This window comes from Nothoprocta perdicaria, unplaced genomic scaffold (genome assembly GCF_003342845.1).
Source record: "Nothoprocta perdicaria isolate Ctin4 unplaced genomic scaffold, notPer1 scaffold_118, whole genome shotgun sequence".
Lineage (NCBI taxonomy): Eukaryota > Metazoa > Chordata > Aves > Tinamiformes > Tinamidae > Nothoprocta > Nothoprocta perdicaria.
In genome coordinates this window covers 1888680-1901980 of record NW_020454294.1, presented here as the reverse complement: position 1 = coordinate 1901980, position 13301 = coordinate 1888680, and the positions used below count along the sequence as shown (strand labels likewise).

At 38.1% G+C, this 13301-nt stretch overlaps 1 protein-coding gene across 1 annotated transcript in view; it reads left to right on the top strand.

Moving 5' to 3' along the window:
• KCNH5 (potassium voltage-gated channel subfamily H member 5) overlaps positions 1-13301 on the top strand; it is a 136835-nt gene that overhangs the window by 93826 nt on the left and 29708 nt on the right. Inside the window, 1 exon segment of the mRNA XM_026053747.1 lies at positions 7930-8182. Coding sequence (XP_025909532.1) covers positions 7930-8182 — 253 coding nt within the window.

Here is a 13301-nt window from a genome sequence, read left to right as displayed (position 1 = left end):
GGAATTAACAATGACACTAAAAGCACTGGGGTATTTATTATTAGTGCTTAAGAGGAAGCAAGTGGCCTGTGATCCATTATCTTAAATCACTTAAACACCAGAGCCCTCCTTTGACAACTAGGATGATATATATATAATACAAGCACATGGCCTCTATCTGCTGTAGTAGCATTTGCTCAAACATAAGATGGAATTTATTCTTATATTTAAGAGTACAGGCTTCTGTGTTATTCTTCGAGTAATAAGCAGAGGTAAATGCATTCAAAAGCTAAGAAGTCTTTAAATACTTAAGCAGTATCTCTCAGCTAGCAGAATCTGGGGTCCTTTGAAACAGGAAAAGAAGTCAGAGTGTCTCTGTATAGTCGTTTTTAAGCAGTGGAAAAATCTTTGCAGTATCCTAATCTGATATAGGAAATATAGACCCTGAATTTAAACTTCCTACTTTCTATTGAAATCTGCTAGGCAGCAAATGGCAGTATAGATATTAGCTCCCCTATAAGAAATAGGTCATTGTACATGAAAGCAGAAAAACATTAACTCAGATGCAAATGTCTCTAGGTCTCATCTAATGATAACGTTCTGAAATGTCAGTAAAACCCAAAGATTTTCTCCTCTCAATCTCTGTGCTATTGTATGGTTTAGGATTTACTCAAAAAGTAATTAAATATATATCTATCAAGGCTTAACAGTCCATTCCTTCAGAAAAGCCATAGTTTGAAAGAAAAAAAAAATAAAAAAGACTATTTCATCTCAAACTGAGCATCAATGTAGCTTCAAATAATTAGAGTCAATTCAACTGACTGAAATGGAAATCACAGGAAAATAAAACAGTATAAAACTGTTCATTATTGGGCTGCTATACTTCCATACAGGACAGAGAGATTTATGGTAAATAGATTATAACTCTATTAATCTTTAATCTATGGAAGTACAGTACCTTTTGGTCCTGTGTGCTGTTAATAAGGTCTTCAGGAGCTGTAGGAAGCATTAGTGATATCCTGACACAAGCAGTGGCATCAGGCTGCTGTTCCTACACTGTCCCATCACAAAGAGGTTTCTGTACTGTGCTGACTGGATTTCATCCTGGATGACCGGAGATGGAAGGCTTCCAAGCTTCATGGCCAGACAGAACATCTGCAGGATTAGGTGTGACAGCTACATACAATTCCCGGTTGAAGAGGGAAGGTAAAAATCATTTGGACAAGTATTTTTGTTTTATTGTAGAGGCTGGGTTGTTGGTCATTCCTTGCAGATGGAACAGGTGAACCCGAAGTCTCCCCTCACCTCACAGAGCTGAGCTAGGACCAGGTACAGTTGAATCCACGGTTCTTTGGAGAGCGGGATACAGGAGAGATGGTCACGAAGTCACTGTATTTCACCTGGGCCTGAAAGCCCACATGCCCCTGCTGGGCTCCTCTCTCTCATCTTAAGGAAGGGCATGGATGGTTCTTCTCCTGCGTGCACTGTGCAGAGCCAGACAAGATTAGACTCACAGTTACCTTGACCTCTAAGGTGTGTTGCTGCAGATAAACGTATGAGTCTCTAATGTTTGAGGTAAAAGAGACACCTCTATAAACYGTGATCATAGAATGGCTCGTAAACTTCGTTCCTGGGGAAATACCTACACGGATGAGCCGTGCGTTTTCCTGAGCGCTACCACCAAGGTGATGTAGGAGCTATATTTCCAGAGACCATGTCTAGGGGAAGGTCTTCTCCAGATCTCTTTTCTTATTCCTTTCACCTTTCTGTGACTTCTTCACTTAATGTTTCATGCTTAATAGAGCCACCATAAACACAAGATAAAATAGCCCATCGATGAACTCCATCTTTCCAAGGTTGCTAGTTAGTGTCAGGAGTTGGCAGTGCAGTGTTGGAACTTGAGACATTCTTTGATGTACGCTATACTTTTTTGATGTTTTCTGTTATCTGAAAAGCTGATTTGTAATGATAAAACTCCTTGTAGTCTGCTATCCTTCGYGCCATCGTGAATGAGGTTATATAAAGACTATGTTTGTTATAGATATTTAGCAAAATTGAAAATGATGAAACCTACTATTTTCAAACTTTTTCAATGTTTAAACAGGCTAGGCTGTTCTACTTTTTGTCCTCAGTGGGTGTTATTAATGTGCTTCCTGCTATGCTTTTCAGTGCATGAAATGATACTGGGAAAAAACAGCAGACGTTGAACCAATCATTTCCCTTGATGATCCCATGATGATCTCACATATCTTTATTATGTTTAGCAGGCTTTACCCTGGTTTTAGCTGTGGTGACAATACTGAATTTAATGTAATCTAAACCCCGTATRTAGAGATTTTTGGATATCTCCAGCACTTCTTATTACTCAGCGAACAAGTGGTTATTTTGTTCATGTAGCACTAAACCTAAGCATTTTGATTCCGCTCACATATTCCTAATAAAAAATAAATGACACTGAGATAATTAGACTTGATTTTCAGAATCTGTATTTTTGAGCATTTAAAAAAAAAAGTATTCAAATCCAAGTGACCTTGGATTTTAGACAGTGCAATTAAAATGGAGTACACCATCCCTGCTTAAATTGAAATCTTAGTGCCAAGACATTCAATATGATATATTAAAGATTACCSTAATGCATGCAGGGTTAATAACTGTTCAATTCCATATGTCACCTTTGAACTACTTAGAAAATTATCTTATTATTATAGCAAAATACTCTGTGATTTGTCCATCAGCTGTTTGCTTACCTTTGTCTCCCTGGCCCCAGTCCAGTGCCAAATGTAATACTTTAAGCCAGGTCTGCGAAAGAGTTCAACATTCATGGAGCCAAATCCTTCTAAAAATCCAGATAACTGGGTCAGGTGTCTAGAGGATGTTKTGCTCTTTGCAGAGATCTGACTTTGATTATCACTGTTGAGAATGGCTGAAAACCTAGAGTGGCTTTCCTCCATGAAATAAAATGACCTGATCTGTGGGTTTTATCTGGTTAGAAGTTAGAGGAGTATATTTGATTTGAATACTATGATTTTTTTTAGTGTCAAGGTTGACTGACATTTCTGAATATCTCCGTTGCTGTTACACATTTAGCAGACGGTCCCTGTTATTCCACCGCTAAGACTGTCTAAGCTCTTTGCTTGAACACCAGTCAATATATCCTGAAGCCAGAAGTCTGAGAAAGTGAGAATTTTGTGTGCTGAAAGAGAATTACAAATAGATATAATTCATCATTCGCCAACCCTTGTCCGCTTTGTTAATGAGTCTTAACAGATTCTGTAATATTTGCTAAGCTGTCCCGTAGTGTTCTGAGAAAAAAAAAACATAAACCCTTCCTAAAGGCTATTATTTGGGCCCACACTTAATCCATAAAGTTCTTGTTTCAAATCATTTGCTCTTCCTTGAGTTCTTTATAAACTCTGCTCCCTGTGGCGTTCTTTGAACTGTCCTAGGGGCTTATCTTAAATGGCCTGGGCATGCAGTGGAAAGGGATGGGAGTGTGAAAAACAGATTGTACCTACTGGGAATTGTTTCCTCCCCTSCCAGATCTGAAGTAGGAGAGCTGGGCAGACCTGTTGTCCCTCTGAGTCCTTCAGAGCCACCRCAGACTGTTCACTTGCCATTTCCTGGCATGCCCAAGGGGACTGCATGCATCCYGTCTCCCAGCTCATGGTGAATGTCWTAGGGTTCATGTTGGCTGAACTGAGCAACTGTTCCATAATGGCTTTGAGCGGGTTAAATTTTCCCTAGGGAGAAGGGAAGTGATATATGTTATTCTATGCCTTTCTTTCTCATCTTTCAACTTTATAATAGTTGAGATCTTGGTGCACATACGCACACTGTTCATGTGTGACATGGAGCCTGGCTTCTATTCTGCTAGAAACACAGCTTATTCAGCCAGTGAACGCTTTTCTTTAGGGAGAATGCAACTTTCTCCTCTAGTTTTGCTTTCAAATGCAGCAAGCTCCGTTCTTTTCTGATGCTTGGATGCAGAGGGAAAAGCTGACTGCAAAGTCTGTGGCTACAGATTTATGACAGAGCAACTTCGGCAGCAGTGCAAGCATCTGGTCCCTGCAGAGCGCCTGCTTTGAGCTGCATGATCCGAAACTAGCGGTTAGTAAAGCACCGGAGTCAGCAACTGTAACAGCCTGCCTTGTTTATAAACTGCAGATTTCACCCAGAAGGGTCTTGAAATCTCCAAGGAAATTTCCTCTTTGGAAATTTGTCTGTGCTTTTTTTGCTACGCTGCTGAAAGAATCCACAGAATAGAACAAGTTTTGGAGGAAAACTTTAGCAGCGTGAAGTGCTGGAGGGCATTTTTCTAATAGTGAGACAACAGCTTGATCATTACAGGTTAGCTTCTCCCTGAAATTGGATTTCTGTCTTACATCTATGTACAGGTATTTATGCGACCTTATGGACTCAAATCCAGACATGTGGCTATTAAATTTTATCTGGTTTAGATACATGCTACATTAAAAACGCTGCAATCCCTGTAAGAGAATTTTGCCRTAAAAATATCCAATTTTTGTTTCACTAATAGGGGGTAATTTTCAGAAGAATTTTTATCTGAAATTGAAGTGCTCAGCATTTGCATCTCTTTTTGCTTAAAGGTTATGTGGAAGATTGTTAGCTCTCTGTGGTCCTATATCATATTATGCTTCTATTAGGGGAGCAAGAAAATTGCTACAGATTCTGATCTGTCCCACCACCAAGCCCTTCCTAAAGTACAACTAWTATTTACCTAAGAGAACTAAGAATTTACCTCTGCAAGACTTCTTCTGGGTTCATGATATATTTTTTTAATAAGAGCCATAAAGCCAAATCAGAGTTGGTGAAGTCCTATGCTTGGAGCATATAGTAAACACGTAATTTAATATTGAGGTTGTTTATGTTGCTCCTTTTTTTATTTTCCTATAAATATAGCTACATTTTTCTTTATCAAAGCTCTTTTGTCAAATTTTTAAATAATGAATATTCATTATGGTTGTTACCCGTTTCATTCTCTATTCTCAGTACTAACTGAATAATACTGAAATGGAGAATATTCATCCATAGCTAACTCTTTTGCCATTATACTTGTTAGTGAATGTCCCTCCCATCTATATACAGTAATATATCATTAGGAAAGTCATTTTGTCGTGACATAGGTAAATTCCTGAAGTACTGGCTGACTTATGCAATGCAGCAGGATCTTCATAGATATGTTGTTGTGACTATAAAAAGAATAACTCTTGGAGTGCTCACTAAATATAGAGTATAATGTTCTATATTTAACTCTATATTTAGCTCTATATTTTAATTTGTGAGGAAATAATATGCTTCTTTGCATCCAAATGGAGGAAAACACTTCACTTAGATTATGAAATCAAAGGTCCTGTAATTTGGGGAATATCGCTGGGTCCTAAGAGCAGCAACCTTTGCAATAGCTTAATAAATTTTTAGATATATTAAAAAAACTTCAGTTATTTTTCCTCAAATTTGGAAGCTTAAATTGGAAATCAGAATAYGTGCATGAATACAGACATTTTTCTGTAAGATTAGTGTTTGAGAATTCATGGCTCCTGGCCTTTTTAAGTCAAAAGCACTTACATTAATGAAAGCGTTAAAGGCAAATAAAAAACTCCAAGCAATGATTTAGGCCCAATAGTAGATATAAATGTTAAAAATCATCAATCATGATGCAAATGRAAGCAGATTTTTTTATGAAATTTTTATTGAAAAGAAGAAAGATGTCATGTTTCYCTTTTGCAATAATAAAGAAAACCTTTCTGTATGATCCAGAAGTAGAGCTGAGGCRAAGGGGKTTTTTTTTATTTATTTTTTTTTACTGGAAAGACTAATGTGTGKCCATATTTCAATTTGTAAATGGAATGATTTAGGTAAGTATAAATTAGTAAATTTGACATCTACCCCATAATAAAATCATGGGAAAGGTGATATGGGGCATGGTCTGCAGAGGCTCAGGAAAGGCAGTATTACTAATGCAAATTATGGTTTATGAAGAATGTGTCATGTCAAACATTTATTATTAATTGTTATGATCAAGTAGACTTAGRCAAGAGATTTGAACCTGTTCTATGCAGCATTTTATTAAAGAAAATAACATTACGCAAAATTGACTTAGTCTGTATTAAATCGAGTAAAAACTAATTAGCCGCCTGATCTCAGAAGGGTTTTATAAGAGAGAAGACATCAGGCTATATGGATGTTCCCWAGGACATCCTGTGCTTCACAGTGTTAGACTGAAGAAGATCTGGAGATGACTTAGTGACATTTTATAAAAACCTACGTATGGAAGAGATTTCTGATGATTGAAGGTCTTCTATTAAATGAACATAATGAGACCAAAAAAAAAATTTCAGAAAAAATGCACACTTTTTAAAAGAGAGAGTAGCCATCCTTTGAAAGAACTAAGATATCRTTTGAAAATATGAAATCAAGGCCTTTTCAAATGATGGTATAGTTTTTACTAGATATACTGGTGTCGGTATGAAAATGGTCAGTAAACCCCATATTGCAAGAAGTTAGTGTAGATGCTTACAGGTACCCYTTTTTGCCTTTCTTGCACATCCATGTGTAGACACATATTTTAACTGTCATAGTACACGTGATAAAAAAAATGCTCCTTTACCTTTTTGCTTTCTTTTTGCCCTTGACAGCAAAACGATCTTGATATCTTGAAATAAGAAAAGAACTAAATGTTATTAATTAAAATAGATTTTWAAAAAATATTTCACTATGCTATGCCTTGGAACTTCTAGTAATGATTTATAGTAATATTTTTTATACCACTTACCTATTTAAACAGAAATTAAACCCATAGATTTATTTCTTTATTGGTGTGACCACTTGTCAAAGTTTACTCGGGGTTACGGAAGTTCCCTTCTATTTGTTGATATTCAGTGACAGTCAAAAACATCAGCTAAATGTCCCTGTCTCTGCATTGTCTCCACAGCAGCTACCAGCTTAATTCCATACCATGAGAAATTAATCCGTGCTATTGATCTGCACTCTTCTTTACATGAGACTTCCAGAGTGCTGTTGATGTTATGCTTTTTTCTGTTACTTACCCTAATAAAACTTGAAAAGAKTTTACATGATTCTCTTTGAAATTAGCTACATTAGGACATGTATCTTAAGAACATAAGGACTTTTAGGAGGATGTGAAAACATTAAATAACACAGTTTACAAGACTAATGACCCCCAGGTCTTCACTTTCCTACTGCCCATGTGGGTATTTTTGTTACTATTTCAATAGGGAAAACTTCTGAAGGTAAGAACTTAATTGAAAGTCTTATTTAGTTACCCTGCTATGAAAACCTCTTCAGGTTCATAGGGCAGTTTTCCACTCACCTTTACTTTACATAGTAGAGTTTTATAACACTTTCTTTTGCTCTAGTCTCAAAGTCTTTGGATCTTTTGGTCTGGAAGCCCTCCAGGTCAGGTTCCTTATTGTCTATACAGTACTAAACCTGTGTTTAGGTACACATGGGTAAGCGTCATTGAAACTTTTGAAGAACTAAGTTTCGATATGTGAGAGAATATCATGGCTGCCTTGTGAATGGTTCATCCCTGCATGTCTTGAAAGTTCTTTAGCTCTGAACATCCATTCTTTGCTCCTACAGTGGCAGATAGTCTGGGTACGGGGTCTAAAGGGGTATCCAAGAATGGCCAAGGCAGGGCCACTGCAAATCTGGAAAAACCAGTGTAAGAAGTGTTAAGAATAAGAACAGAATAACAGAATAGTCTCTTTCTTCTAAATCACCCTTTCATCAGCAGTTCTCATAGTGTGAGTAAGTAGAAGTAATACTACCCCAATTCTAGATAAAATTTCTGCTGGAAGCTTGAGACCAACACAGCTGAAACGAGCACTCGGTTATTTTGTGAAGCATGCCTTGACCCCATATATGTCATATTCCCAGCTGATTATTTTTCATCTTTCTCTTATTCAGGTTCTCTCAATTTGCCCAAAGGATATGAGAGCAGATATTTGCGTGCACCTAAACCGGAAAGTTTTTAATGAGCACCCTGCCTTTCGGCTGGCTAGTGACGGCTGCCTGCGAGCCCTGGCTGTGGAGTTTCAGACGATCCATTGCGCCCCAGGAGACCTCATCTATCACGCTGGGGAGAGCGTTGATGCTCTTTGCTTTGTGGTCTCAGGATCTCTGGAGGTCATCCAGGACGACGAGGTGGTGGCTATTTTAGGTACTGTTTTCTCTACTGAGATGTTTCTTAACTCTGTGAGGAATGTGTGGGATGCTTTGGTTCATCTAAACATTGTGCATGATATGAAAGTTACCTGGGACTATCTAATGGTTCATCTCAACAGCACGTGCTTGTCCTGTATTTTGCATTGCAAAACCATTGAATACAGTGTGAGCAGTGATGTCCTCCTGGTTTCACTTGTGTGTAATATGTGCATTAATCCAATTTTGTCTGTTCCCATGTTTTTTCTCCCCCTGTGTGCTGTCTCTTTCTTTGGCCTCCCTAGTTTTAGTGTAAGAATACATTATAACTGCCCTATGGCTGAAGAAACGATGTACCAGGYGCTAGGTCTTCCATTGAAATAGATATATCAAGGCCAGCCTACTGATCTTCTAGTAAGATKGTCTATATCTGTGAAGGTGGCCGTGTGGTGTTGTCCAGTAGTTAAGTGTCTTATCTCATTCTGCTTCAGTTGAAGCATCATATGGGCCATATCGTAAGCCTGAATGTAGAAGTTAGATTGGGAGGAGACAAATAAAATGTGTATTTTCATAGAGAGTAGGAGTGTTAGCAAGAGATTTTTTCTTTTGAATATAAAATAGTGGGAGCAAATTGCTAGAACAAGCACTACAATAAGGGAGGTGAAAACACACTCATGAAGGAACTTTCAATTTATCMCAAAAGTTAACAGCAACTTTAAAGGAACAAAATGTAAATTGARTTATTCTGGAAGGTGAGCCATGGCACTGAAGAGAGAAATACATTCCCTGGATTTCAATGTTGGCTCTTAATTTACTGTGATTTCACATATTACTTTTAGAAATTTCCTCCTGTCCCACCCTTTTTCATTAATCAAATTATTACGCACAGCTTTAGTAACTCAGCGCATATACATGAGGAAAAGAAAAATGCACTTTCTCTGTGAAAAGAAAATAGGCATTGAAAAACTTTAATCACTCTAATTATAGCTTCACCTTGAGACAAATTTGCTGCTAGAATAAGTAGCTAGGAACTCAGCGAACAGAGCAATATCAGCACATTCTGCATTCAGTGAGCTTTACCTAAGCACAAGTGATCAGACCAGTGTCATTGGGATATATTTTCCTTCTATGTGGCTTCACATAATAACTATCCTCACCCAATGTCAACTTTGACTGAAGGTGACTAGTGATTGTCACAAGATGGAGATTTTATGTCTTTAGAGTTATTGCTTTAGCAACAAAAACTTCATTTTTCCCTCCACTGAAAAGGCTCTTCCTGCCCAGTATGGCTTACTGGTCTCAGTTATAGAGTCTCCTAGCAGAAGAGAATGTGCTTGGAATTCTTTAAATAGCTTATTGAGAAAATACACATTGTTGTGTATCAATCTCTCYGGAAAAATTCCACATTAACCTTCACTCTGAGCTTTTCATTTTCTATACTCTAGTCCATAATAACTCTTAGAGATGGCAAAATTGTCACTTGGAGCAAACTAGTTTTAGAAAATATAAGCAGTGGGATTTGACTATGCCAAGATAAGMATGTACTATCTATTCCAGCTAGACCCAGAGAAAGGAGGAAGAAATCCCAATAGTGGGGGAAGCTCCAGGTCAGTCAGCAGGTCATGCCAGCAGTGAATGGTAAAGAACATCACACAAGCTTCTCATTAACCAGTCTGCAGTTGGGACTGACTGATCAGCAGTTGCTTTGAGTCAGGAATCATCTTTAGAGACTAGAGCAATGTGATGAGCTGGTGGCTGTCTTTGAAAATTATCCAAAATCTATCTCAGCTGTTTAAAATAGATTCCTGGACTGCAGAACTGGTCTCCTGGTGAATATTAGCTGTTATACTTCTCTTACATTAGGGCTGTGAAGGTCACTTACATCCTTACAGAATCTCCATACTGCTGCTTTTCTTTAAGGGCAGCTCAGCGGGGTGGCTCTGTAGGGCCCCTTGGGTTCCTCATGTATCTCATGGGGACCATTGCTTGTGGAGATGAGCGTACATAATTACATTTGTGCATTGTGTTGATACGTGGAAAAATAAGGAAGGTCTTGGGAATCAGTGCAGGTCATGAATTAGTGCTTCAGGTCCTCCTCAGCTGRCAGCAAGAGGGAGGAAAGGAGAAATTAGGACAAGCTTGTAGCCAAAGCAAGTTCCTGACCTGTTGCCATCTAAGTCTGTGCACATGTACAATGCACTGGTGTGTGATAGGGTGTGTGTGTAGGTGTGTGGATGAGCCTGCATGGGAACAGCTTCCTAAGGGTAAATATATCCAACTCTACCCAGCTGGGGAGTGTGAAGTGAGGAATGTTCACATATTCACACTCTTTTGAAATACCTGATACAGTTTTCTACAGTCTAAAATGTAGTAAGTCTTTTAAAAAAAGAGATTTAATGTAAGAACGAATATCTTAGCATATTGAGATGTAAAGTCATTATGCTGAAAGCTCCTAAATCTACAATTTCCACTGTAAAATATTCCTTGTACTGCAGATCACTGGGCCATTTGATTTTTATTATTAATCTTAGTGACAACAGGATCTGTTGTGCTGGCTTACAGCTACTTAAAAAAGAAAGGCTTTAAGAACAGGTAGCGGCATTTAATCAAATAAAAGCTTTTCAGGGTGTTAAAATGAAGACAAACAGTAAATGTGCAATTTACTGAACTGGAAACCATCACTAAATGGATTACATGCAAAACTATTGCATTTATTAATGAATATTTTGTGTTGAAAACAGTGAGAGTTTGTTGGTTTACCTGTTAGATACTGTGAATTTAGTATCTTAGATACTGTGAATTTAGTATCTATAATATTCTGTCTTTGACTAGAGGGGCCTTTAACCATATCTAAAATGTATAGGCTTTAATTACCAAAAGAGCCTTTGATTTTGCTGTGACTGCTGATAGTTCTTAGAGAACTTAGAGACAGACAGACAGACTTAGAGAACATTTATTATGTGATATAGGGACTGCAAGAAGGTGTAGAGAGAGTGGCAGATGGCTCAGAGAGCCGCCCGTTTCATCCTGTTGGGCTTGCTTAGGTCTCCTGCTGGTCCAGGAGAAAAGGAGCAACTTTACTGGAGAAAACAAGATCCACACATTTTACCATGGCTCATCTGCAGTTGCCAAAATAACAGAGAAGGGCAAAGAGTCTCGACTCTTAATTCCCGAAACTGTCCGCATGAGCGAGGTGACCCTGAGAAGCCACATCCGTATTTTTCCACCGGCTCAATTAAGAGTAAACAATATAGGGGAGGTGTTATCAGTGAGGAAGTCTCACAAAGGACAGAGGACCTGAAGCCCCTCAGGCTAATGAAGGCAGACAGAGCAATCCAGCCTGCTGCAATTAACCTGAATTTGCTCCTGGCAAAGCATTTCGTGTAGGTGGCAGTGCCAACCACCGACTTCTAGAAGCTGCTTTCCAGCTTCTTGTGGTAGCACCGCCGACTGCGTAAGTTGTGCAGTACCTTAAACCATGAAGATTCATTAAAAAGGCTTAAAGAAGTCAGATTTTTTTTTTGCCAGGAGAAAACTAATGACCTACAGTGTTCAAATGTTGATTGTAGGAATTGATCAAAAATATTGCTCAAACAGCTTAGCAATAAAAATATATTGAGCAGTGAATTCCCCGTGGGGGCTGCTGCTCCATGAATTGAATTTTGATAGCCAAGCCAGGATGCATATAGATCTCGTAGCTCATGTTTTAACCATGCTTAGAGTCCTAGTCCCATATGCATTCAGTTAAGCTAATTCCTTTCCATTATGTGATGTACGTTAATTCTAAGCATGTTCTGCATATGGTCCCAGTGCAACCATGTTGTTTATTGGATTTATTATTTTTATTGAAGCTAGAGTTTCACTTTTTAAAGTGCTGCTCCATGAATTATTTCTAATTGTTTGTTCTGGGAAGGGAGTATTTCCCTTTATTGGGGGCATTCAGGAAGGCAAGAACACAAGTGGGATATTGATTCTCGTAACACAGTTGTAAGTAGGGATGAACCTTTTTCCACTCTTAAATTTGCATGTGTTTGGAAGTCAAAAGATTAACTCTCCTACCAAATCACCCAGGGAAGAGTTCTTTTAGGGGCTAAGGAAATAGTAACTCTTGATTAAATGAGCAGGAAACTCATGAGCTCCATAGCTCTCATCAGTGGGTATTTGTAATGCAGTATTAGAAATCCATACGTCAACACTTTGAATTTGCTCCATGTTACACTGCTGGCCATGTGCTTTGCATAAGACAAGACTGAGCGTGATGCACTGTATGGCATTAAARGCTGCTAGTCTGATTCCATCTCACAGTATTAGACACTGATACTGTTATTTTAATTGGTTTAGCTGCAGCTTGGGCTAATTTTCAAGTGGAATGAAAGCAGCACAGTTTGCCCCTATGTAAAAACAACTGCTGATTTTTTATAGTAAACTTTTTTRATTTTTCATGTAAGATAGAACAAGACAAACTAATTGTGAGAGTTTCCCCAGGTGAGCAGCATGCACCTGGCAATAGGTTATGGAGCAGCATCTTCTTCATCTGGCAGGACTACAAAAAGTAGAGTGATATAACTTGTCTTTTAAGTGTTTATAAAGTATTTTGCACAATACTTGGTTGAGATTCTGATGTCAGAACTGATGGCTGTGGCTTGCAGTTTTTATTAAATGTAATTCCTTATAATAATGAGCCATCCTATCTTCCAGGTCAAGTTTAGCMTATGTAGTACCACATAACTACTGATTTTCATCCTACTGATGCCTCTTCAAAGGTGTCCTTAKCTCTTACTGACAGAAGAAAATGCTCTATTTTTTTCATTATTTTGTAAATTTAGAATATTTTCATCTCCATCTACGCAATATTTAAATATAATAACGAGTATCAATCTTAATTTAGTGACAGCTGGTGTATTACAGATGTGATCTGCAGCCTCTAAAGTCAGAAAGATGCCTTCCTGTGAACTGAGATGTTTTTGTATTAGACCTGCACACTTCACTGCGGAAGCCAAGAAAGTCTTGGCAGCCCAGGAAAGGAAAGTTATTAAAAAACATGTGATATATTTCTTTTAAATCAGACTAACAGTTTGAGGCAATCTGATTTGCCTTATGAGTTTTGAGGATGGTGGGAATGATCATACTTTCAAGTT